Source organism: Puma concolor, chromosome E3 (genome assembly GCF_028749965.1).
Source record: "Puma concolor isolate L17-30 chromosome E3, mPumCon1.1.hap2, whole genome shotgun sequence".
Classification (NCBI taxonomy): domain Eukaryota; kingdom Metazoa; phylum Chordata; class Mammalia; order Carnivora; family Felidae; genus Puma; species Puma concolor.
In genome coordinates this window covers 7,845,263-7,867,704 of record NC_141682.1, presented here as the reverse complement: position 1 = coordinate 7,867,704, position 22,442 = coordinate 7,845,263, and the positions used below count along the sequence as shown (strand labels likewise).

The 22,442-nt window shown below is 52.8% G+C and overlaps 2 protein-coding genes and 1 long non-coding RNA gene across 4 annotated transcripts in view; 2 read left to right on the top strand and 1 right to left on the bottom strand.

Moving 5' to 3' along the window:
- TSC22D4 (TSC22 domain family member 4) overlaps positions 1 to 2,968 on the top strand; it is a 10,497-nt gene extending 7,529 nt beyond the window's left edge. The window contains exons 4-5 of the mRNA XM_086691823.1: positions 1,844 to 1,892; positions 2,287 to 2,968. Coding sequence (XP_086547949.1) covers positions 1,844 to 1,892; positions 2,287 to 2,496 — 259 coding nt within the window. The 3' untranslated portion in view covers positions 2,497 to 2,968. The remainder of the gene's footprint in view (positions 1 to 1,843; positions 1,893 to 2,286) is intronic.
- LOC147572927 (uncharacterized) lies at positions 2,753 to 3,892 on the bottom strand. Of its 2 annotated transcripts, none has more exons than XR_015245365.1 (2): positions 3,778 to 3,892; positions 2,753 to 3,236 (listed from the first exon to the last, which is right to left on the bottom strand). It is a non-coding gene; the product is annotated as an uncharacterized LOC147572927 (long non-coding RNA). The 2 variants fall into 2 exon arrangements; XR_015245364.1 differs by having other exon boundaries at positions 2,753 to 3,076.
- Positions 3,867 to 22,442, top strand: SPACDR (sperm acrosome developmental regulator). The gene is made up of 8 exons (XM_086691825.1): positions 3,867 to 4,276; positions 4,458 to 4,781; positions 7,669 to 8,780; positions 12,403 to 12,531; positions 14,151 to 14,365; positions 15,676 to 15,804; positions 18,186 to 18,406; positions 22,258 to 22,442. Exons 1-3 carry the CDS (start codon positions 4,223 to 4,225, stop codon positions 7,903 to 7,905), a joined length of 615 nt encoding a protein of 204 aa, XP_086547951.1. The 5' UTR covers positions 3,867 to 4,222; the 3' UTR covers positions 7,906 to 8,780; positions 12,403 to 12,531; positions 14,151 to 14,365; positions 15,676 to 15,804; positions 18,186 to 18,406; positions 22,258 to 22,442.

The following is a 22,442-nucleotide window of genomic DNA, read 5'->3' as shown; positions in this document are numbered from 1 at the left end:
TCAGGCCCTGTCACCCCCTTGGTTACTCCACCTGTCAGCGCCTTCTGCACCCAGAGCTTGGACAGGAAATGGAAAATTCCCAGCTCCCTTGTGCTCCCTTCCTGGCTGCAGGGCCTCATCCAAGGGTCACCTTGAATTGAGTGCTAATTCCCCCCACAGGGAAGCGAGTTGGAACCGACCGTCAGGAGAAAGGGCTTGCAACCGGAGCACAGGAGTGCAGGATGCCGCATGTTGAGATCACCCACTCTGAGGGGGGCAAAGCTTGAGGGCTGGAGGACAGGATCATGGGTGATCCTGCAGCACAAGGGGGGGCGGGCCTGGGTGTAGAGGTGGCCCCAGGGCTGAGGTGGCTGAGGGAGAGATTGGTCAGGTGCGGGTCATGAGCTAGGGCATGAAGCAGGAGGCTGAGACCCAAGTGGTGACAAGAGGGAGACTTGGGGGATAGGGCGAGGCGGAAAGACTTGTGCAGACTCTTGGCCTCCCTTGGCCTCAGAGGGGCAAGACTTGCTTGAGGGATCCTGAGGCCGGCCCTGGAACCGTTCGGCCAGGCCTGAGTCGACCTCTGGTGGCCGCTTAACAAACTGCAGCCAGGTCTGCTCTCCCCTATCATTGGCTCCCAAGGGCCTTCGAAACCCTTGCTCCAATTCTCCATGTCCCATCTCCAGCCTCACTTTCCCACCTCCCCTCAAGTCTTTGTTCCCTCCAAGACCCCAGACCCGAGACCCCGGTTCCAGATCCATAGGCTGTGCTTGTTTATCAGGGCTCTGTTTTCATTGCTTTGGTAACCTTTCCATTCTTCTCCCTCAGAGACCTTCTGGCCAGGCCCCAGGGTCACCCATGATGTGGGCTTTGTGTCTGGGGCAGGGGGTGCTTACAAGTCCAAGGAAGATGACAAGTTAATCCGAAGCACCACACCACCCACCCCCATCCCAGCAGAGTGGAGCTGAGGGCTTGAGGGAGACCAGTGTTAGTTCAGAGGGGATGGGATGGGTGGAGAAGTGGGGACGTCTCCCTAGGCCAGGCTGTCCCTCACCCTTCACACCCCTCTCTGACCCAAGCCTCAGGCCCCAGAGTCCCTCCCCCGACCCAGCCCACCAGCTGACTTCCCTCAGCCTGCCCCCTTCCCTCTGCTCTGGGATTGGTGCCAGGGTGAGAAGGGGACATTGGCACTGACCGTGTCTGGGAATTCCCGCCCACCATGGAGGTTGGTGGGAGGGGGTCCCCGTGTCCCTGAGGAGCCAATAGCAGCCAGGCTTTGCCCTGGGGGGCGGTGTATATCTTTCAGACCAGCACCCCCTAGGCACTGTCTCCTTTCCGTCTGCCTGGCACCAGCCAGACCCCGCTCTGCCCCGGGGGGCTCTGAGCCCCCCAGGCAGTCCATCTGATACAGCCCTCTCCCTCTGGGGGTTGCCTAAAGCCCTTTCCCTTGGGAATGGCCCAGCCAGGCATCTCTGTCAAGTCCCTGGTGTCATCGTATGAGACCCGAGTGGTGGGAATGGCTCCAGGGCCTCCCCGGAAAAGGGGCTGTGTCTCCTCTCCTTGCTCTCCTCGGGGAGCATCCCCCATCCGAGGGGCATCTGCACCCCCGCCTCACCGGGGCCTGGGGGGGCCTGGACAGCGGCCCTCACCCCGCCGGGGGATGGACAAAACCCTCCTCTCCCTGATTCTCTACTGTCACAGGTACAGACAGGGGTGTGGGTGGGAGGCTGCAGTGAATGGGGCTTGTGGAGGAGGCCAGAGCCTGCTCTGAGAAGGACCCATAGGGCAGCTGGCTGCGGTGTCCAGACACCTGGTTTGGCACCTGCTCTTCCCCCTCACCTCTCATCTCCCTGTGTCTCCCCAGCGGCTCCGGAAGCCTGGTTGGCATTGACAACAAGATCGAACAAGCCATGGTAAGAGAAGCCATCTTGGTCCCAGGTGGTCCCAGCTCATGTCCTGCTGCCCCTCCTCTGCTGTCCTCATTAGGGAATACTAACTTCCAGCTCCTCATCTGACTCCCAGCTGGGTTCCCTTGGGTTCTTCACCCCCTCCTGTCTCCACCTGAACTCCTGATTTCCCTTGGTCTCTGACCCAGCCCCCATCTCTGTCTTTAAGCCCTAACTTTGTCTCTGTCCCCTCTTTCCGCTCCGTGCCCCCTGCCTTCCCCACCGCTTCCCTGCTTTGCTGCTTCTCCTGTGGTCCTTCATCATTTGGGAGCAGGGGCATCTCTCACACCCAGACCCTGGAGGCACTGGGCAGTTGGGGTGGCCTGGGACCCCTGACCCTTTGCCTGTCCCGGGCCCCCAGGACTTGGTGAAGTCCCACCTCATGTTTGCGGTCCGGGAAGAGGTGGAGGTGCTGAAGGAGCAGATCCGAGACCTGGCCGAGCGGAATGCCGCGCTGGAGCAGGAGAATGGACTGCTGCGTGCCCTGGCCAGCCCCGAGCAGCTGGCCCAGCTGCCTTCCTCGGGGGTCCCGCGGCTTGGGCCCCCTGCGCCCAATGGGCCCTCCGTCTGAGCCTCCCTTCCCTCACAATGTGCCTTTGGGGGCTCCCACAGCTGCCAGGCCTTGTGCCAGCTGCCTGCCCCCTCTTCCTATGCAGCTTTAATGCCTCCTGATCCCTGGGGATGGGAGTTGAAGGCTCAGAATTGGCCTGTCCCCGCCCCCCACAACTCTTCCTCAATCTCCCCCTAGTGCCCAGGGACTGAGCTGCGGCATCTCCAGGCCTTGAAGGAGGAGGGAGGGCTTCAGGATGGGGTGTTAGATGGAGCCCTCCTCCCTCCCGAGGTGTCAGTGTTCTGGGACCCCTGGCAGTAGATGGCTGGGGGCGTTGGAGTCTCCCTGGCAGACACCCCATCCCCACCTCATTCCCTCAAAGTACCCCCTCTCCTCTGCCCAGGGGAGGGAATATGGACAGTCTGCGAGTTCTGGGATTCAGGTTGTTATTAAAATAATAATTATAATTAAAAAAAATCCGAAGAAACTTGAATCTGGAGGTTGGCATCTCGTTGCTTGTGTCCAGATGGGGCCTGCAGTGGCATTTCCACTCGTGGGGGAAAGACTGAGGCTGTGGGCTCCCTTAGAGATCTTGTGCAGACTGGGAAGGTTTGAATGTGGCTCAGACAGAGTGGTCGGAAAAAGAGTTGTGGAAGGGGGTGAGGGGAGGGTGGGGAAGCCAGTGGCCTGGGTCCTGGGAAGGGGCAGGCAGGCAAGACAGAAGGAGTGGAGGGGGGAGGAGGGGGGCGTCAGCCCACGTGCTGGGGGGGGGGCAGGGAAACAATGAGGCCTTTGGTAATTGTGCAGGATCCACCCCCAGCTTCCCAGCGTGTCCCCTCTGCGGGCTGGATCCCGGTGGTGGCTTGGGGGCGGGGCCGGGGGCCCTGAATGGGCCCCTTGTCTCAGCGCTGGGTGTGGGCCAGGCTCCCCGGGCGCACGGTGCCCTCGCCAGGCCTGGCTGGCCTCTGTGGCTTCCACCCCCAGCTGGCTGAGGACGGGCCCTGTGGGTGAGCAGGCCCCTCCCTGAGAGCCTGGGCTGGGCTCCCATCCCAGGCTGCAGAGACAGGTAGAGAGAAGGACCCCATCTAGTGGGGAAGGGGGAGAAGCAGCAGCCAACTGTCTCAGAGCACCCTGACCCCAGACTAAAGGGGACCTGTGGAGGGAGAGTGGGACACTGGAGGCCGACCCAGGTTGGACTTCCCACCCTTTGGCTCCCTGCATTTATGACCTTGGGCAGGTTCTTTGTTTTTTTCTGAATCTCAGCTTCACTACGGGTAAAATGGCTCTGACAGTAATACCTACCGGAAGGGTTGCTGTGATGATTGCATGACATCATACCTGGGAAATGCCCAGTGAGTATCAGGTGCTCAATAAATGTTAGCTTCCCTTCCCTGGACCTGGGGGAAGGAGAACTGAGGGCTCCAGGATTGGTTCCAGGGATCCTGGAAGGGCCTCGGGGGGTGGGGTCAGGAGTAGGTAGGCTCTCACAATGGGCTAGAACTCTGCCTTCCTCTGAGTTCTCATCCACTTTGACTCCTCTCCCTGTCTCAGGGAGGGGAGGAAAGGCTTAGGATGAGTTGTCGGCGAAAGTTTTCCCCCTAGATTCTCCATTTCTTTCTTCTTGGCTGCACTTGAAGCTTCCAAGAGACCCCTTAGGTGGTGGCCACTGGCCTGCAGCCTGGTCCCCTCCACCCTTTGTACCAAATGCTTGTCCTGCCCCCTACTTGGTGCTTGTGTATTGGGAGAAATGGCGGTGGTTATGAGGTTCTTCCGATGGATTTGGCGAAAGATTACTTGCTGGGTGAGTTTCAGAGAATGCTCCATCCTCATGACATGCTGGGGTTGGAGGTGCTGCTCCTGGAGGTCACGGGAACCCATCTGGGGAGGAGGCCGGGACACCTATTGCCCCTTTCCTTCTGTGCTTGCCTTTCTGCCGACCACTGTGCCCCTCTTGTCTTTCCTCTCCCTGTCTTGGTTCTTAGGTTTTCTTCTGGAAACAAAAAGCTAAGTCAACCTTCTTGGAACACCATGATTCCCAGAAAAGTGTATTGAAGGTGGAGAAGACTCCCAAGGTGGTTGAGACTTTCAAGTTGGTTGAGCCCTGCAAAGAGGCTAAGATTTCCAAGATGGTGGAGTCCCCCGAGGTGGCTGATGTCTGCGAGTTGGCCAAAGCAACAGATAGGGCTAAGGTGGAGCCGGGTCATAGGGCCCGATCCCTGCTGCAGCTGCCCCGGACAGCTGTCAAGTCTGTCTCCATGCTCATGGTCTCGGCCCTGCAGAGCGGCTGGCAAATGTGCAGCTGGAAGGTTAGCACCATATTTCCCTAGTTCCCAGTGGTCCTCCCACCCTCCCAGAGCCTCTATGACTCATTCCTCACCCCCATCACTTGTTCAGCATTTATTTTGTGTGCCTTTCCTAAGTGCCAGGCACTGAGGCAGGCAACCGAGAATACAAGGTGAACAGGACTAAGGGAGCCAAGGGAGCTACAGACAAGGTCATAGGCATTGCGGGTTCAGTGTCTTAAGGGTGTGACATGGGAGGTCAGTGGTCTGCGGGAGCCCAGGGAAGGGACATCTCATCCAGACCTGGGAAGTCAAGGAAGGCCTTCCTAGAAGAAGACAGGGTGAAACTGAGGCCTGAAGGATTGGGCCTGCCTCAGGTGGGTTGAGGAGGGAGTGGGGGGAGCGTTCCATGAAGACAGAATAGCAAGTGGGCTGGGGTAGGGAGGTGCTGGCCCAAGGTGATGGGTATGGGCAATCCTAGGGCCAAGGGCCAACTTGTGCAAGGCAGAGTGAGTGGCCATCTGTGGAGTTTGGCTTTGACCCTAAGAGCAATGGGAGCCCTTGTACGATCAGATTTTAATTTAGAAAGCTTGCCTGCTGTCATATGTGGTAGCTATTCTGGAAACGGTTGGATAGTTTCTTATGAAACTGAACATGTAATTATCTTATGCCAAGCAATTGTACTCTTGGGCATTTATTCTAGATAAATGAAACTATGTGCACACAAAAATCTCTACATGAAAGGTTCCTAGCAGCTTTATTTATAACAGCCCAAACCAACCCCAGTGTCCTTCACTGGATGAACGGTTAAACTGTGATATATCCATACTGTGGACTACTTCTCAGCCATAAAAAGAAATAAATTATTGAAGTAGATGAGTCTCAGGAATTAGTCTGAGTGAAAACAACCAATCCCCAAAGGTTATAGCTATACTGTATAATTCTATTTGTATTATATGTCACTCTTGAAATAACAAATTGTAGAAATGAAGACTCGATTCCTGGTTTAGTGCTTGCCAGAGATGAGGGTTTGGCGGGGGGGGGGGGGGGGGGCGGAGGTGGCGGGGAGGTAGGTTGTTTATAAAATGGCAACATGAGGAATTCTTGTGATGATAGAAATGTTCCGTATGTTGACTGTGGCAGTTCGATAGGTGAACCTGTGTATGTGAGATAAAATCAGGTAGAATTCAACACACACACACACACACACACACACACACACACACACACAAATAAGTACAAGCAACAGGTGGGGGAGCAGGTATATGAATAAGATCAGTGGACTATGGATGTCAGTATCCTGACTATGATACTGTGGTTTTGCAGGATTTTAATATTAGGGCAAACTGGGTAAAGAATATCTGAGGACTCTGGTATTTCTTGCAATTGCATGTGACTATAATTATCTCAAAGTCAGAAACTTAATTTTAAAGAGGGAAGTGCCTGTGGGCGCCTGGGTGGTGCAGTTGGTTAAGCATCCAACTCTTGATTTTGGCTCATGTCACGATGTCATATTTCGTGAAATCGAGCCCTGCATTGGGGTCTGAATTGATAGTGTGGTGCCTGCTTGGGATTCTCTCTCCCTCTCTCTGTCTGCCCCTCATCCCCCAATAAATAAATAAAATATTTAAAAATAAAAAATAATAAAAAGGGAAGTGTCTAGATCACTACCAAACCAATTTATTTTGGCCTTAAATGAAGTATTACAGCATTTAATAATAATAATAATAATAATAATAATAATAATAATAATAATAATAAAGTTCACTTGGCTGCCCTGTGGAGAGAGCAGGTCAGAAAAGGACTAGAGGAGAGGCAGGATATTTAAGAGGTAGAACTGTTGGGGCACCTGGGTGGCTCAGTCAGTTAAGTGTCTGACTTTGGCTCAGGTCATGATCTCGTGGTTCTTGAGTTCAAGCCCTGCATTGGGCTGTCTGCTGTCAGCACAGAGCCTGCTTCGGATCCTCTGTCTCCCTCTCTCTGCCCCTCCTCTGCCTTGTACATGAGCGCTCTCTCTCTCTCTCTCTCTCTCTCTCTCAAAAATAAACATTAAAGATTTTTTTTGGGGGGAGCACCTGGGTGGCTCAGTCGGTTGGGTGTCCAACTTCCACTCAGGTCATGATCTCACGGCTTGTGAGTTCGAGCCCTGCATCGGGCTCTGTGCTGACAGCTCGGAGCCTGGAGCCTGCTTCAGATTCTGGGTCTACCCACCCTGCTCTGTCCCTCCCCCACTCATGCTCTGTCTCTCTCTGTCTCTCAAAAATAAATAAACATTAAGAAAATTAGAAAACAATTTTTTTAAGAGGTAGAATTGTTGCACCAGCTGGTTGACTGGATGATGGTGAAGGGAGAGAGACAGAAGTCAGAGCAGGCTGGAGCCATTCACTGGGATGGAGAATGAAGGAGCAAGAGCACACTCAGGGGAGCAAGTAAGGAGTTTAGGGCATTGGGACAAGATGAGTTGAGATGCCAGTAGGACATCTGCACGGAGGTATCTAGGAGGCAGTGGGATATACAGGCCTGGAGGTGAGGAGGGAGCTCTGGACTGGAGATAGAGATCGGGTGCCATTCTGACCTTCATTTGAACACAATCCCCATGAAGCCCTAGTGAGGACTCCAAGGTGAGTCAGACATGGTCCCTGTCTTTCAGGAGCTCACATTGTAGTGTAGAAGGCAGACAGGTGCACAGAACAAATAGTGTACGAAATGTCACAAGATGGGCCAAACATAAGGGTGGAGACAAAGACCATCCAATGCAGTCTGGGAAGGCTTCCTGAAGGAGGCAGTGCCTGAGCGAGGTCCGATGGAGGAGGTGGAACTAGAAAGGCGGTTGCTGTTTATCTGGCAGTGCTTCCAGCAGCGGTTTCTCCCTAGACCAAGCTACTTATGCACATTTCTCTCTCTTTCATAGTCATCTGTGAGTTCTACCTCCATTTCCTCCCAAATGAGGTCTGGGTCCCCAGTGGATACGTCGTCGGAAGCTGAGATGCTGCGGGAAGTGTACCTGATACTGTGGGTCATTCGGAGACAACTGCGACAGCTGGCCCGCAGGCAGGAGAGGCGGAGGCGGCGCCACATCCGGGCCCACATTGGCTCCCAGCCTGACACGGCTCAGGGCCTGAAACAGGATGCCCGGAGTCCCCTTTAGGGGGGAACCCCACATCCTCAAAAAGCCCCACCTCAGTCTTAGGTAAGGTTGATGGGAGAGGTTAGGACAGCAGGCCAGGAGTTGTGTGTGAGAAGTTTTCATACTGTCACCTCTCTCATCGGGAGCCTAAGCCCAGGTGTGGGGTCCCACTTATTCCCCTTCATTCCATTTATTCAATTTGTAAAAAAAAAAAAAAAAAAAAAAAAATTATCAAAAGTTGGGAAATAAATATCAGATATTTCTGAGTAAATGGAGAGTGTGTTTGTGGATAGCCAGAAGCAATGAGGGGAACTCGGAGGGGGCACCTCAGGTCCTGCCCCAAATATGCGTGGGAGAAATTTGTGGGCTTGGGGGAGGGGGCTTTGGGGGGATCAACACATCCAGGCCCTAGGCCCAAACCCACCTCCAGGGGCTGAATTGCCTTTGGCAACCCTGCCAGGCCGGGAGTGCAGCAGCACCCTTTACAGAGACACGCCACCTCGCATCAGGTCCTGAGCCCATGCTCTCCTGGGCAATCTTACAAGATGGGTGTTTTGCAGAGGTTAAGTGGGTTGTGTAAAGCCGGAGGGCAAAGATCTGCTGGAAACTGCCGGCTCCAGCGGCCAGCGCACTGACGAGCCCCTCTGGCGCTCGAGGGCTCCGCCGCAGCGAGGTTGGTGGGTCCGAAGACTCCTACCCGGGAGCGGGACACGCGACGGTGGGGAAGGCACGCAGGCCTAGCTGGCCGCGCCCCTGCCGAGAGCGGCGCAAAACTACACCTCCCAGGGTTCCCAGCGGTGCCACGGGCGGGGGCGGGGGCGCGGGGACGCAGGGGAGACCTGGGGTGGTGCGGCGGCTGGGCAAAGGCGCCCCAGGGCCGAGAGTCCTGCTTCCCGGTAGGGTGTCAGCCTGGCGCCCCGGGGCGAACGACCCGGCGGGAGGTCGAGGCGGTTTGGAGGAGGCTGGGGGGGGTTGGTGGCGGGAGGCAAGAGGAAGGAGACCGTGGAACCGCAGGCCCCCTCTCGGACTTAGTCCGCCCTTTTGCTGGTCCACGCGGAGGCGCAGAGGTGACTCCCCAAGGAAAAGCAGGGATATGTCACAAGTCTGCAAAATTAGGGGATTTCAGTGTTCACGGGCCTTGGGGGTGGCTTGGCGAAGGAGGAAGGGATGACAGCAGAGGCCCCGGGGCGGGGTGGTGGGGGGAAGGGGAGGAGGAGGGAGGGTGCGGCTGGCTGTGTTGCTAGGTCTTGCTCACGTAGAGGTTAGTCGTGAATAGGCGGTGGGCGTGAGCAAAGCGGGGATTGGGGGATAGGGGGTGGGCGGGGGGGTAGTGAGGAGCAACGGGGAGGGTTGCTGGAAGCGCCCAATTCACTAGAAGAGTCAGCAAACTACTCCCCTCACCGCTTCCCGATCCCTCACTGCTCTGGAGGAGTTGGTCCCCCTTGCTGGGAATCCGGGGCATCTTTCCCAAAAGTCGGGAACTGCACCTGGCTGCCCAGTCCTATAGCTCTGCTACCCTGAGCCTATTAGCTGTCCGCCGCACCTCAACCTTTACAGCCACAGTGATACCAGCCACCACTTATTAAGCACCTATGGCAACTATTTTTTATGTCCTGTTCTAAGTAATTCTCATAGCAGCTTTATGATGAGGTATTATTGCTTCCGTTTTTTGTAAGAGAAACCAGGGACAGAAGGGTCATGTTTAATAAGATCATGCCGCTTTCATTGATCCAATTAATGAGTCCAGCTCAGAGGGGACATGTAACATACATGTTAAACATACACACACAAGGGCGCCTGGGTGGCGCAGTCGGTTAAGCGTCCGACTTCAGCCAGGTCACGATCTCGCGGTCCGTGAGTTCGAGCCCCGCGTCGGGCTCTGGGCTGATGGCTCAGAGCCTGGAGCCTGTTTCCGATTCTATGTCTCCCTCTCTCTCTGCCCCTCCCCCGTTCATGCTCTGTCTCTCTCTGTCCCAAAAATAAATAAACGTTGGGAAAAAAAAATTAAAAAAAAACAAAAAACAAAAAACAAAAAACAAAAAAAAACACACACACATACCTGTTACACTGCAGGTGTTCAGTGCATTAAGTGACTTCACTGGGAATCTGTCTGGACTTTAGTTAGCATGAAGTCAAAACCTGTTTTCAGGTGTGGCCTCAAAACGGACTGATACACAGTGGCTCATTTCTGGAGCTTTCAATTACCAGTTATTCCTCACATCTCCCTATGTGCCAGGAACCATTCTGGACCTGAATGGCATTGGTACAGGGTCTGTGTCCAGAGGTTGGAATGGTTGCCTCACTGTTTAAGATTCAGGATCAGCCCCTCCAAGTCCTCTTCCTACTGGGGACCTTAAGGTTTCAGTGAGAGGGTGGTGGAGCAGGGTTAAGGGTGCCCCTGAGGGTCACTGGCAAATAGCCTTGCAAGTAGCTACAGGCCCAGGAGCCATTCCAGCCTTGAGCCTGTGGGCTTGTGGGAAGGAATACGGCTCTCATTTTTCTTTGGCTTCTTTAACATCCTGGGAGTGGGAGGGGAGGAAAGGAAGAAGGTGAGTTCAGCCAGCAGCCAAGGGAGCTGTTTGCACCTCCCACCACTCTGTCCCTCCCCAGACATGATGGAGTCCTGTCTTGACTTGGCCAAACAGGGGAACAGAGACTTGCTTGAGAGAAAGGGGCGGGATGGAAGACAAGTCCACAGAACTTGCTTTTCCCAGATGTCTCAGTGCACCCAAGTGGCTTCCTTCCTCCAAATCCTAAATAATCCAGCCTAGAGCCCTGGAGAGGAACTTCCCAATGGGGAGGGAAGCAGAAGTAATCTCCTGGGGGTAGTGATTTGTGGGGAAGGATGCTTACTCACCCCAGCCCTCTCCTGGCAAAAAGAAGTGTGGGACAGAGTGACCTCCACAGAAATCTGCCTCCTGATGACAGTCTTGTGAAAAACTCCCACCTTGGACACCCTCCCCTCCCATCCCCATCAGACCCCAGGCCCTTCTCCTCCATCAAATCTGTTCCACCCCATGAGGCAGATGTGGTAGGACTAGGGATAGTCTGAGTTGGGACCACCGTCCTTCTTTCTTTTCAAAGCTTACCCATCCTATTAGAAGGGCCCTGGGAATTTGGGCAGCAAAATGAGAGTGCTGGTCCCACATGCCCTTGCTCTCTGCCCCATCTCCCCTTCTCCTCCAAGATCATCGGATTTCCTGAAGATTCCAAATCTTTTGTCCAGCTCTGCCACACAGCAAAACGTGTCACACCCCTGCAGAAACCTTCCAGTGGTTTTCAATCATTCTTGGAAGAAAATCCAAACTGTTCCCTTTGTCTAAAATGCCCTTCTCTCAGATCTTGGCACGGTGGGCTCCTTGCCAGTCTGGATTCTGTACAAATGTCACCACGTCTTCAGGAACCCTTTCCCTGACAACCTAGAGATCAGGAAAGACCCACCGTCTTGGCCATCTTCTGCCTTTCACCATGCTTTATCTTTACCTAGTACTTAACAGTATCTGAAATTATATTTATTTACCAGTGTACTTGCGAGGCAGCTGTGAAATGCATGGGAAGTGGTTTAAACTAACACTTCCTGGATGTGTGACCTTGGGTGAATCTGTTAACCTCTCTGAGCCTTGGTTTCCTCATCTGTAAAATGGGGAAAGCAGTTGTACCTGTATCACAGGGTTGTCATGAAGATCCAGGAAGTGATGCTCAGCACAGTATAAGGACTCAATAAATGTAGGCTGTTATTATTATGATAACAGTTAAGAGTGACAGTGTATGGTTACCATCCCCATGGCCCCAAACAGTACTGAATAAAACAGAAAGTAAACCTTCACCTATTATGTGGGAAGCACACTCCCACCAGCTGTCTTGTGGGCGCCATGCCATTTTGGAAATGACCAAGAATGCCATGTGCAGCGAGTACCAGGAAGAGCACTTGACAGAGAGTCAAAAGCCATTGGTTCTGGACTCAGTGTTGTTACCACTTCACCGCAGGACTTGGGCTGGTCACCTTTCTTCACTGGGCCTCAGGCTCTTCCAAGAAAATAATGGATTGAAGCAACTGATTGCTGTGCTCCCTGCCAGCTTCCAGGGGTTCTGCTTTGAGTCCTGTGCTCTCCTTATCCACCACATAGCCTTCAGGGTTGGGGAGACACACGGTGCCTTCAACTTCCCTCAACCTTGTTTCCTAACAGGCCAAAGCTGCCGCGAAGAGAGTTGAAACCTAGGGAAAACATTCTTGGTTTAAACCTTTGAACCCAGAGACAAAAGTCTCAGCCCTGGACACCAGATCTTCTTTTCACCCACATCACTCTCCCTGCTTCACCCTCATCCGCTGTCATATCTGAGCCCTGAGGAAGGAGAGCCAGCCCTCACTTCCCCTACAGGCATGAAGGCTTTGGCCTCAGTTATTCTCAGACATGCAGACAGGGTGTGTGTGTAGCTGCATGTACACAGATGTGTGTGCCTGTATGTACTTGCGGGTATCTGTAGCTATATTTTCACTTGTTTCCATTTTTCCCTCAGGAGCAGCAAGACTGAGATTAACTGAAGGAGAAGATTGTACATCCCAGGGCTGAAAATGCTGTCTGCCCCTTGCTGGAGCTGCCTATCTGTCCCGTGGGGTCATTCTGGGGTGCTGGGAATGGCCTAGGGGTAGGGATCTCCTCTTCCCTTCTTAGACCTCTTTGTTTCACGAGTTGAGCCCTCCTGTCCCACACCTGTCTGGCCACCTCACCTGGGATGCTGTATCCCTGCGAAAGCTGAGTCATGGCCTGTTTCCCTTTCCCTCAGTGCCTCCTGCAGTGAGTGGCTGTAGAGGGGCGGGTTTTGCAAGACAGGCTCAATGTTTTGTGTTGAAGGAGTCTGTGCAAGGGCACAACTGAGGTGTGACAGTGGCTGGCCCAAGCTGGGACAGATGAGGCCCTAAGAAGGCTGGTCCCCAGGATGCAGGGGCAGGTCTGTACTACCCTTCTCTGGCTTTCTCTCTGCCTCTACATTTACCCATGTGGTAAAAATAGGCCCAGCTGTTTTTCCTTTATTTATATGCTCTGACAGGTTTATTCGGCTGGGTTATGGGTCCTTTCTAGAGGCCCACAGAGTTTAATATCGAATTTAAGAGCCTTAACTCTGGAGCCAGACTACCAGATTTTAAGTCCTGGCTCTACCACTTACCAGCTGTATGGCCTCGGGCAAGTTACTTAACCTCTCTGTGTCTCCGTCACCTCATCTGCAAAATGGAGGTAATGTAGGAATGTTGTGAGGATTTAATGAATTAATGCACAGAAAAATCTTAGAATAGTACTTGCCACATAGTATGTGCTGAATACATGTTTGTTTTTATTATTATTTCTTATTGATATCTAGAAGCTCTTTATATATCAAGGGCATTAAGCCTTTCTGTGATATGAGTTGCAAATGTTTTAACACAATCCTCTTTTTTAACTTTTTATTTTGAAAGAATGTGGATTCACATGCAGTCATCAGAAATAATGTAATATTGAGTGCCTATATACCATTTATTCAGCTTTCCCACATAGAGGTGGCACTTTTTAAAAAATTACTTGACATATATTTAATTTCTTAAAGTTTATTCATTATCGATGTGAGATCTTATGGTATTTGTCTTTCTCTGACTTATTTCACTTAGCACAATGACCTTAAAGTCCATCCATGGTGTCACAAATGGCGGGATTTCCTTTCTTTTTGTGGAATAATATTCCATCATATATATTGGATGAAATCCAATCCCCTTACCTCAGCTGGTCCATCAGTGAGCTTCAGGTTTCTTCCATGTCTTGACTATTGTAATGTTATGATGGGGGCGCCTGGGTGGCTCAGTTAAACATCCGACTCTTAGTTTTGGCTCAGGTCATGATCTCACGGTTGGTGAGTTCAAGGCCCGCATCAGGCTCTGCTCTGACAGCGTGGAGCCTACTTGGGATTCTCTCTCTGCCCCTCCCCTGCTCACTTTCTCTCTCTCAAAATAAATAAATAAACATGAAAAAAATAATGTTATGATGAACCTGGGGGTGCAGATACCTTTTTGAGTTAGTGTTTTTGTTTCTTCTTCAGATAAATCTCCAGAAGTGGGATTGCTGGATCACATGGTAGTTCTATTTTTAATTTTTGAGAAACCTCCATACCATTTGCCATAGTGGCTGCACCAAGTGACATTCCCATCAGCAGTGCACAAGTGTTGTGTTTTCTCCACACCCTCACCAACACTTATAATCTCGTCTTTTTAAAAATATGTTTTAATGTTTATTTTTCAGAGAGACAAAGAGAGACAGAGTGTGAGTGGGGGAGGGGCAGAGAGAGAGAGGGAGACAGAATCCAAAGCAGGCTCCAGGCTCTGAGCTGTCAGCACAGAGCCCGACACAGGGCTCCAACTCATGGACTGAGAAATCATGACCTGAACTGAAGTTGGACGCTTAACTGAGCCACCCAGGAACCCCTCTTGTCTTTTTGGTGGCAGACATTCTAACAGGTATGAGCTTATTTACTCTTATTTTTCACCAAACAAATACAGTTTTGGAATTTTACATGGGGTTAGAGAGATCTTTGCGGTGCAACTTGGAGTACGTCGTCTCTTCATGTAAGTCCTTTTCAGGGTGTCCTGTAGCCCTTAGGATGAAATCCAATCCCCTTACCTCAGCTCCTGGCGGTGGTCCCTGTCCACCTGCCTGACCTCATCTCTTTGGGTTTCCCCTTGCTGTCACTTCCAGTGTGCTTGGTTGGTTTCCATTTATTTCCTCCTGCCCCTGGGCCTTTGCAGATGCTGATTCTTCAGTTTTGAAAGTTGTTCCCCCACATTCTTCACCTGGCTTGCTCCCATTCCCCCTTCAGAGCTTCTCTCCCCCTCCCTCAGAGAAGACTTCCCTGAGTCCCCGCCCCCTCCCTGGGCAGTGTCCCGGGGTCCCAGGCTTACCTTAGCACAGTGCCCCTCACGCAGAGGTGTTCAATGGATGTTTGGGGTAGGGAAGGCTGACTCATTGGGTATGCACTACTTGGTCCTGGCCTGTCCACTCGATGGGCTTCAGGGTTCAGACTCACTCCCTTTGGGGTCCTGCCTTTGGCTCCCTGACTGTGCTCCCCTCCCCAAGAAAACCTTTAAGACCCAGAAGCAAGCAGGGAGAAACACAAAGCCTGGGGCTGGAAGGGAGAGCCAGGGGAGATTAAGCACTGTCCAGACGGGTTGTTGACTCCTTGTCTCGGGTCTACCCCACAGAAAGTGGGGGTTCAGAGGTGACCAGGGAGAAGCCCGGTGTGAAATAGACAGGAATTGGGAGTCACAGGTGAGAACTCTCCTCGTCCCTAACAGCCTACTCAGATTTGTTTTTTCCCTCACCACACTGTCCTTTACCTGCTCTCCTCTCCACCCCATCCACAGCTATGGCTCCACTTGTGTGTCCCTGCCCCTGAGGACAGGCTGCCACCCAGGACTTATTGGGGCAATACCTCCAGGCAGTACTGACAGGTGCCGGGGCATCTGTGCGGCACTGCCTCTCCTTTTTCCTCTCTGATGGCCCTACCTCCATCCTTTTCTGTGTCCTTCCCTCCTCCCATTCCCTGGTGAATGTCCAGGAGACTCTGGAGCCAATCAGGGAGAAGTCAGGATCTTCCACTCTCGATGTGAGCGGGAGCAATGGAAGTAGGGGTCAGCACTACACAAGGTGGCTTCTCAGTCCCTTCCTCATGAACTCTCTGAGCAGAGAAACTGGCACCTAGCAAAATCAGTCCCCTGAACCCAGGGCAGTGTGGGAACGGGACTCAAAGCCCTCTCCTGTACCTTTTCAGGCTTCACGGAGTGCTGGGGTTGACTTCTAGAGACAAGCAAAACCCTCAGAGGGCAGATAATTAGCAGTGCACAAGAGATACAGCCAACTCAGAAAAACCCATCCTTCCTAGCTGTGTGACTTTGAGCAAGTGAGTTAACCTGTCTGAATCTTACTTTCCTTATCTGGAAAATACAGTAAATACTTAATGTCACACGGCTGCATGAATGTGAAGTGCCTTGCACAGGGCTTGATACATGGTGAATTGGCAGCAGGTGAATAGGTCTTCTAAACACACCAGAGAAGTGGTTCTCAGGGTGTGGTGCTAGACCAGCTGTACTAGCCGCACCCTGAAAATGGGTAGAAATGTAGACTCTCAGGCCCTACCCCAGACCCACTGAATCAGAATCTCTGAGGGCGGGTCCCACCCATCTGTTTTAACAAGACAGACGAAGTTTGAGAACCACTGCCATATTGAGCAGGAATGCAGACCATTAGATTCCGAAGCTTTCAGACACATCAGAATCACCTGGGAACTCGTTAAAAATACAGATTCTGGGGCACCTGGTGGCTCAGTCTGTTGAGTGGGCAACTTCAGCTCAGGACATGATCTCCTGGTTCCTGAGTTCGAGCCCCACATGGGGCTCACTGTTGTCCGCACAGAGCTCGCTTCAGATCCTCTGTGCCCCCCGCCTGTCTGCCCCTCCTCTGCTTGTGAGGGGCAAAATAAATAAACATTGTGGTGCCTGGGTGGCTCAGTCGGTTAAGCATCTGACTTCAACCCAGGTCATGATCTCATGGTTTGTGAGTTGGAGCCCTGCCTTGGGCTGTGCTGACAGCCTGGAGCCTGCTTCAGATTTTATGTCTCCCTCTCTCTTTCTGCCCCTCCCCCGCTCACACTCTGTCTCTCTCTCTCTCTCAAAAATAAATAAACATTAAATTTTCTAAATAAACATTAAAAAGGAGAAAAATAATACAGATCCCTGGCCTCAAAGCCAGGATTGAAGTGAGGCCTGGGAATTATATTTTAACCTGAGATGGGTTGGATGGGGGGGCCATGCACCAGAAGCTGCCCTGGGGAAAGGTCATGGAAGGCCCCTTGGGTAGTTGAAGGCTCCAGCCTGGGGTCCTGGGGACTTCCTTTGGGTGGGAAAGGTGATATAAAGCTGGAAACTGAAGGAATTTGCACTTTACCCTGAAGTCACTGAGGAAAGGGGAGGAAGGGTACACAATGAAGGCAGTGCGTGCCAAACCTGGCTACCGGCCCAACCCCGTGACGTCACCCCACAACCCCTGAGGCCCTGGCCGCCCCGGGGGTCTCTGCCGCCTCCTCCCGCGGTCCGACTGGTGTAGGTGCGGGGAGACCCGGCCCCAGGGCACCAAGCTCCGGGTGGGATGTCCGGGTGGAACGACAGCGCGGCACCAAGCCGGCCGCCGAGCTGGGGGACCTGCGCGATCCGCCACCTCGCTCTCCTGAGCTCCAGGTGGCGCTGGCGTGCGCGGACGCCCGATCCGCCGAGGCTTTGCCACCGCCCTCTCGCCGCTCCTCGGCCCCAGGGTAGGAGCTGGCAGCGGCCTGGAGGGGCGGCGGCCACGGCGGCGGAGGGGCGGGAGGGCCTCCTGGCAGTGTCCGCGAACAGGGAGGCGTCCCTGTGCGAGCCTCAGACCCGAGCCCCTGCCCCTTCCTCGCCGCGGCCCTTACGGAGCCCCTGCCCTGTGTCCTCGGGGTCCGCCCACCGTGGTAACTTCAGCCGTTGGACACTGGTTCCACCGGACAGTTAATTTCTAGTTAAAACAATTCCGGGCTTGGGTTGAGCGTCTTGAGGCTTGATTTCGGCTCAGGTCTTGATCCCAGGGTTCTGGGATCGAGCCCCTCGCTCCAACCCCCCACCCCTCCACACCCCCAGCTCTCTCTCGCGCGCGCGCACGCGCTCTCAAATAAAGCCAAAACAACAACACAACACACACACACAGACACACACCCCTTCTCAACAAGCTAGTGAAACCTGTCCCCTGCCCGGGAACAGCTAGCCTCTCTCGCCCTCTTGCTCTACTGTTCTTGCTGCCATGTCCACCATCACCGGAGCTCGCACTTCCTGCCTAACAGAGCTTTGCATCCATCACCTCATTTAGTCCTGAAGGCAGACTGTCTCTTAGGCCCTAAGGCCATCACTGCTGGTTTCCAAATCAGTAAATTGTGGTTTAGAGGAGTTCAGTAACACCTCTAAGATCCCACAGTTAGTGATATTGGATGTCACTGATCACTGCTTTCCCCATTTCCCTGACTGAACCTAGGGCCCCCTCCTCCTTCTCTCTCCGTCCTTCAGGGCCAACGGTTACTGTTGTGTAGGTTGTGCACTGCACAACTCTACAATCAACAGACATGTATGGAACCATTAGGGCAATTTTTCACCACATAGCAGTAAAGGGCTTCAGGAAAGGGGCACATTTTTCTAATTTGCACAAAATTGCCTTGTGGGCTGCCCCAGTGTCCCTGCACCATCTCTCCAAGTTTGTTCCTCCTCTTCCCAGCAGGTGCATCTGCCATCCTACACCAAATTTGGCTTTCTACAGGACCATGGAGGTCTTCATAGAGCCTGGCCCAAGGGATCTACTCTCTTCTGATGGATAGTACTCTGTGACATGACCTGATGCTGCTCCTCAGTGGGACCTGTACCTGTTAACAAGTACATGCTTACATGTGTGTGTGTTGGGGGTCACCTCATCGGCCAAAGCATAACTACCCCTTGCAGGTGAGAGGGTCTTGTAAGCAAGATGAGATTTTCCTGGTGGGATTTCTGGGGAGTACAGGACAAGTGGATGAGCCCTATGAACCAGGCATGTTGATCCTCCAAGCTGATATTATAAGGGCTGTGAAGAGGACTCCCACCCACCCTCCCAGAACCACACTGGGCACCCTGCAGATTTGAGGGTGGGCAGAGAAGATCTGGAGAGGATGGATATGGTCTCAGGAACATCCAGCTCACTGCATGGATGCCTCCAGCGCCAAGTGGGGCAGAGATGATGCTGGGAGTGGAGTGATAGAAGCTGGCCTAGGATCTAGAGAAGAGGAAGAGAAGGATATGGAGGACCAGTCTCTTGGAAGTGGAGGAGGGGAGAGATATCTAGGCTGCATTGGGTAAGGGGAACACCCTGAGCTGGGACCACTGGCCTGAAGGTAGAGAAGGAAGAGGAGATTTTGATCAGATTGGGGAACCCTGGTCTTGGTGCCCAATGTCCCAGCTTAGCTTCGGGCCATGGTGGGGCTCTCTTGGAATGATGGCTTCCCATTCCAGGGCTTCTCCTGTTCCTCCATTTGACCTGTGCCCTGTGTTACCTCAGTTCCTTGCTCACTGGATGACTCCCAAAGCACGGAGCTTGCTCCTGGCAGGAGATCTGACCTGCTCCACCGCTCCAGCTCTCACTGCACCCACTTTATGCTTCTAGGGTTTTCTCTTTTGCCAAGAAGCAGTTGATCTCCAGCATCCATCCTCAGACCTGCCACTTTTTTTTTTTTAATTTTTTTTTCAACGTTTATTTATTTTGGGGACAGAGAGAGACAGAGCATGAACGGGGGAGGGGCAGAGAGAGAGGGAGACACAGAATAGGAAGCAGGCTCCAGGCTCTGAGCCATCAGCCCAGAGCCCGACGCGGGGCTCGAACTCACGGACCGCGAGACCGTGACCTGGCTGAAGTCGGACGCTTAACCGACTGCGCCACCCAGGCGCCCCAGACCTGCCACTTTTAAGTTGCATCAGGATACTCGCTGCTTCCTGCGGCACCTGGTAGGCCTGGCTGGTTGGACACATCTATCCAGTCATCCTGAATTGCCACTCCTGGCTGGGGGCTGACTGGGGAGGCTGCCATGGCTGGTGGGGAGGGGAGATGCTAGAGTCCTGGGGAGAAGTGAGAGTCTTGGGAAGGAGAGAGGAAGGGGCTGGTTGCAGGAGATGCCAAGGGGAGGGGACCAGCCCCTGGGTGGTGGCAAAAGACTGAACTCTGTGTGTGTGTGTGTGTGTGTGTGTGTGTGTGTGGTGTTTGGGGGAGGGGATGTACTGCCTGGAACAGAAGCTGCTCAGAGATCAACTAATATAGTACCTCCACCTTTAATAATGAGAAGACTAAGGCCTAAAGAGGAAAGAGATGGTGTTGCTGGAGGGGGTGGGGGTGGGGGGGAGTCCTTTGGCTTCTGGACCCAGGCCCAGTCCTCTCTGGGATGTGAGTCCCTCCTATTCCTCTCTCTGTCCCTAAGCGTGGACTATGGACCTGGGGCAGCAGATGTGATATCTGTGCCCACAGGCACATCTCTGGCGACAGCAGTGTGGAAGGCCTCTTTCTCTGCCAAGTTCACTTCCTGCTGGACTACCTGGTTCCTGCTTGTGGCCCCTCCATCCCTCTAGCCTAGAACCAACCCAATTCCAGATCTTTGCTCAGCTCATTGGTGCCAGAGCAACACGCCTTTCTTCAGCCTAGGATGCAGATAGGAAATGTGCTGGGCATTTGGGGGTTTTCTTGGGTTAAGGACTGACACAGTGCATGGCAGAGAGGAGCTTGTCAGGGGTAGGGTGGGGGCTGGGTCCTAATTCCTAGGGCTCTGCTAGCAGCCCAGGTTTTGGTCTCCTAAAACTCAGTATCTAAGGCCTCAGTTTCTTGAGCACGCTTGCTTCCTGGTTGCCATGGTTGCCTGATGCTTTGGACATGATCAGTGACCAGCTGTGTGGCCACTCCCTGGACCTTGAGATGTAGGAGGCCGTTGGATGGGCATTGCTGGACAGAGACCCTCACCATTAACTTCTTCACACAAGACTTCCCCTAATGGCCCCTCCCTCTGTGCTGATATGGCCCCCATCCCTTTCCCTACATGGAGGGACCCCAGTGAGTCATTCCTCTATAATGCCAACACCAGGCTTCCCTTCCCAGTGCCTCCAATACACCACCTGTCTATCTCCCGCGTCCCACTCTTCCTTCTCCTGTCTTTACCTGTTTCCCTTGGTAACTCTCTGGAGCCTGGGGAAGCCTTCTCAGGACAAGATGGTCCTTCATGACCAGATCCTTCTCACCAAGGGGACTCCAATCTCAGCCCCCCAAGGGATGGGGATGCTGCCAAGGTGAGAGTGTGGGTGAGATCCTGGGGAACACGGTGACCCAAGCCCGAGGTGCTGCCCAGACTTTTCCCCCAACTGTATTAGTTTTCTGGGGCTGCCATAACAAGTTACCACACACTCAATGCCTTAAAACAACATAAATTCATTCTCTCATGGTTCTGGAGGTCAGAAGTCTGAAATTAGTTTCCCTGAGCCAAAATCAAGGTGCAAGGAGAGCTGTGCTCCCTCCAGAGGCTCCGGAGGAGAATCCATTCTTTGCTTTCGTCCAGCCTCTGGTGGCCACTCTGATCTCTCTCACATTGTCTCCTCTTTGCTGCCTCCCTCTTTTAAGGAGACTTGGGATTGGGCCTCATGTCTCTGGGAGGTCATTATTCAGCCTCCTACACCACCCTTCACCCAAATGCACACACTCACAGTTGTTGATCGCTTGGTCTAGGAGCTGTGGAAATCAGCCAGGAAAGGAGTTGAGAAGTAGGAGAGGGCCCAGGACTAGCCCTAGGCCAAAGGCTTAGTAGCTTCTGGGTGGGCCTACCTGGGAGTGGGAGGGGGGAGCAGCAAAGTCTGGGGGGAACTGCCACATTTCTCCCCAAGTTGTACATCCCAAATAGTATTTGCCCAAAGACCTCTTTCATGCCACCTGCCCCACTTGCAGGTTGGGAAGCACTAGGGGTTATGGGTAAGAGCCTGGGTAGTCAGGCCCTGGGCCCAAGGTAGGCTGAGGCATCACCATTTACCAGTTGTGGTTCTCAAAATGTGGGCTAGGGCCAGCAGCATTAACATCATCTGGGAGTTTATTAGAAATGCAATTTCTTGGGGGGAGCGCCTGGGTGGCTCAGTTGGTTAAGCATCCAACTTCGGCTCAGGTCATGATCTCATGGTTTGTGGGTTTGAGCCTCGTGTCAGGCTCTGTGCTGACAGCTCAGAGCCTGGAGCCTGCTTCAGATTCTGTGTCTCCCTCTCTCTCTGCCCCTTCTTGGCTCATGCTCTGTCTCTCTCTCTCTCTCTCAAAAATATATAAACATTTAAAAAAATAATAAAATAAAAATTTTTTAAGTTCAATTTCTTGGGCCATACTACAGACCTACTGGATCAGAAACTCTTTGCTGGAGCCTGGAATTCTGTGTTTTAACATGCCATCCAGGAGATTTTGATGCATTTTTAAAAATGTTTATTTATTTTTGAGAGAGGAGGGGCAGAAAGAGAGGGAGACACAGAATCTGAAGCAGGCTCTAAGCTCTGAGCTGTCAGCACAGAGCCCAACGTGGGGCTCAAACCCACAAACCGTGAGATCATGAGCTGAGCTGAAGTTGGATGCTTAACCGACTGAGCCACCCAGGCACCCCAGCTTTTATTATTATTTTTTTGGCTCAGCATAACCTAGCTAATTCATCCAAGTTGTTGTGTACCAATAGTATGTTCCTTTTGATTGCTGAGTAGCATTTTATAGTATGGATATACAATAGTTTAACATTTGTTTGTTTGTTTGTTTGTTTATTTAGGCTGATAGCAGACAGCCCAATGTGGGGCCGAACTCATGAACCGGGAGATCACGACCTGAGACGAAGTTGGTCACTTAACCAACGGAACCCCCCAGGTACCTCCATAATTTAACTATTTACCTGGTGAAGGACATTTGGGTTGTTTCAAGTTCTTGGCTATTATGAATAAAGCTGCTATAACCATG

Bases quoted from the DNA above. Each gene is read 5' to 3' on its own strand.
- SPACDR (XM_086691825.1), top strand. From the start codon at position 4,223: ATGGCGGTGGTTATGAGGTTCTTCCGATGGATTTGGCGAAAGATTACT. The intron at 4,277-4,457 runs GTGAGTTTCAGA...CTTGGTTCTTAG, and splicing joins GGCGAAAGATTACTTGCTGG to GTTTTCTTCTGGAAACAAAA. The intron at 4,782-7,668 runs GTTAGCACCATA...TCTCTTTCATAG, and splicing joins GGCAAATGTGCAGCTGGAAG to TCATCTGTGAGTTCTACCTC.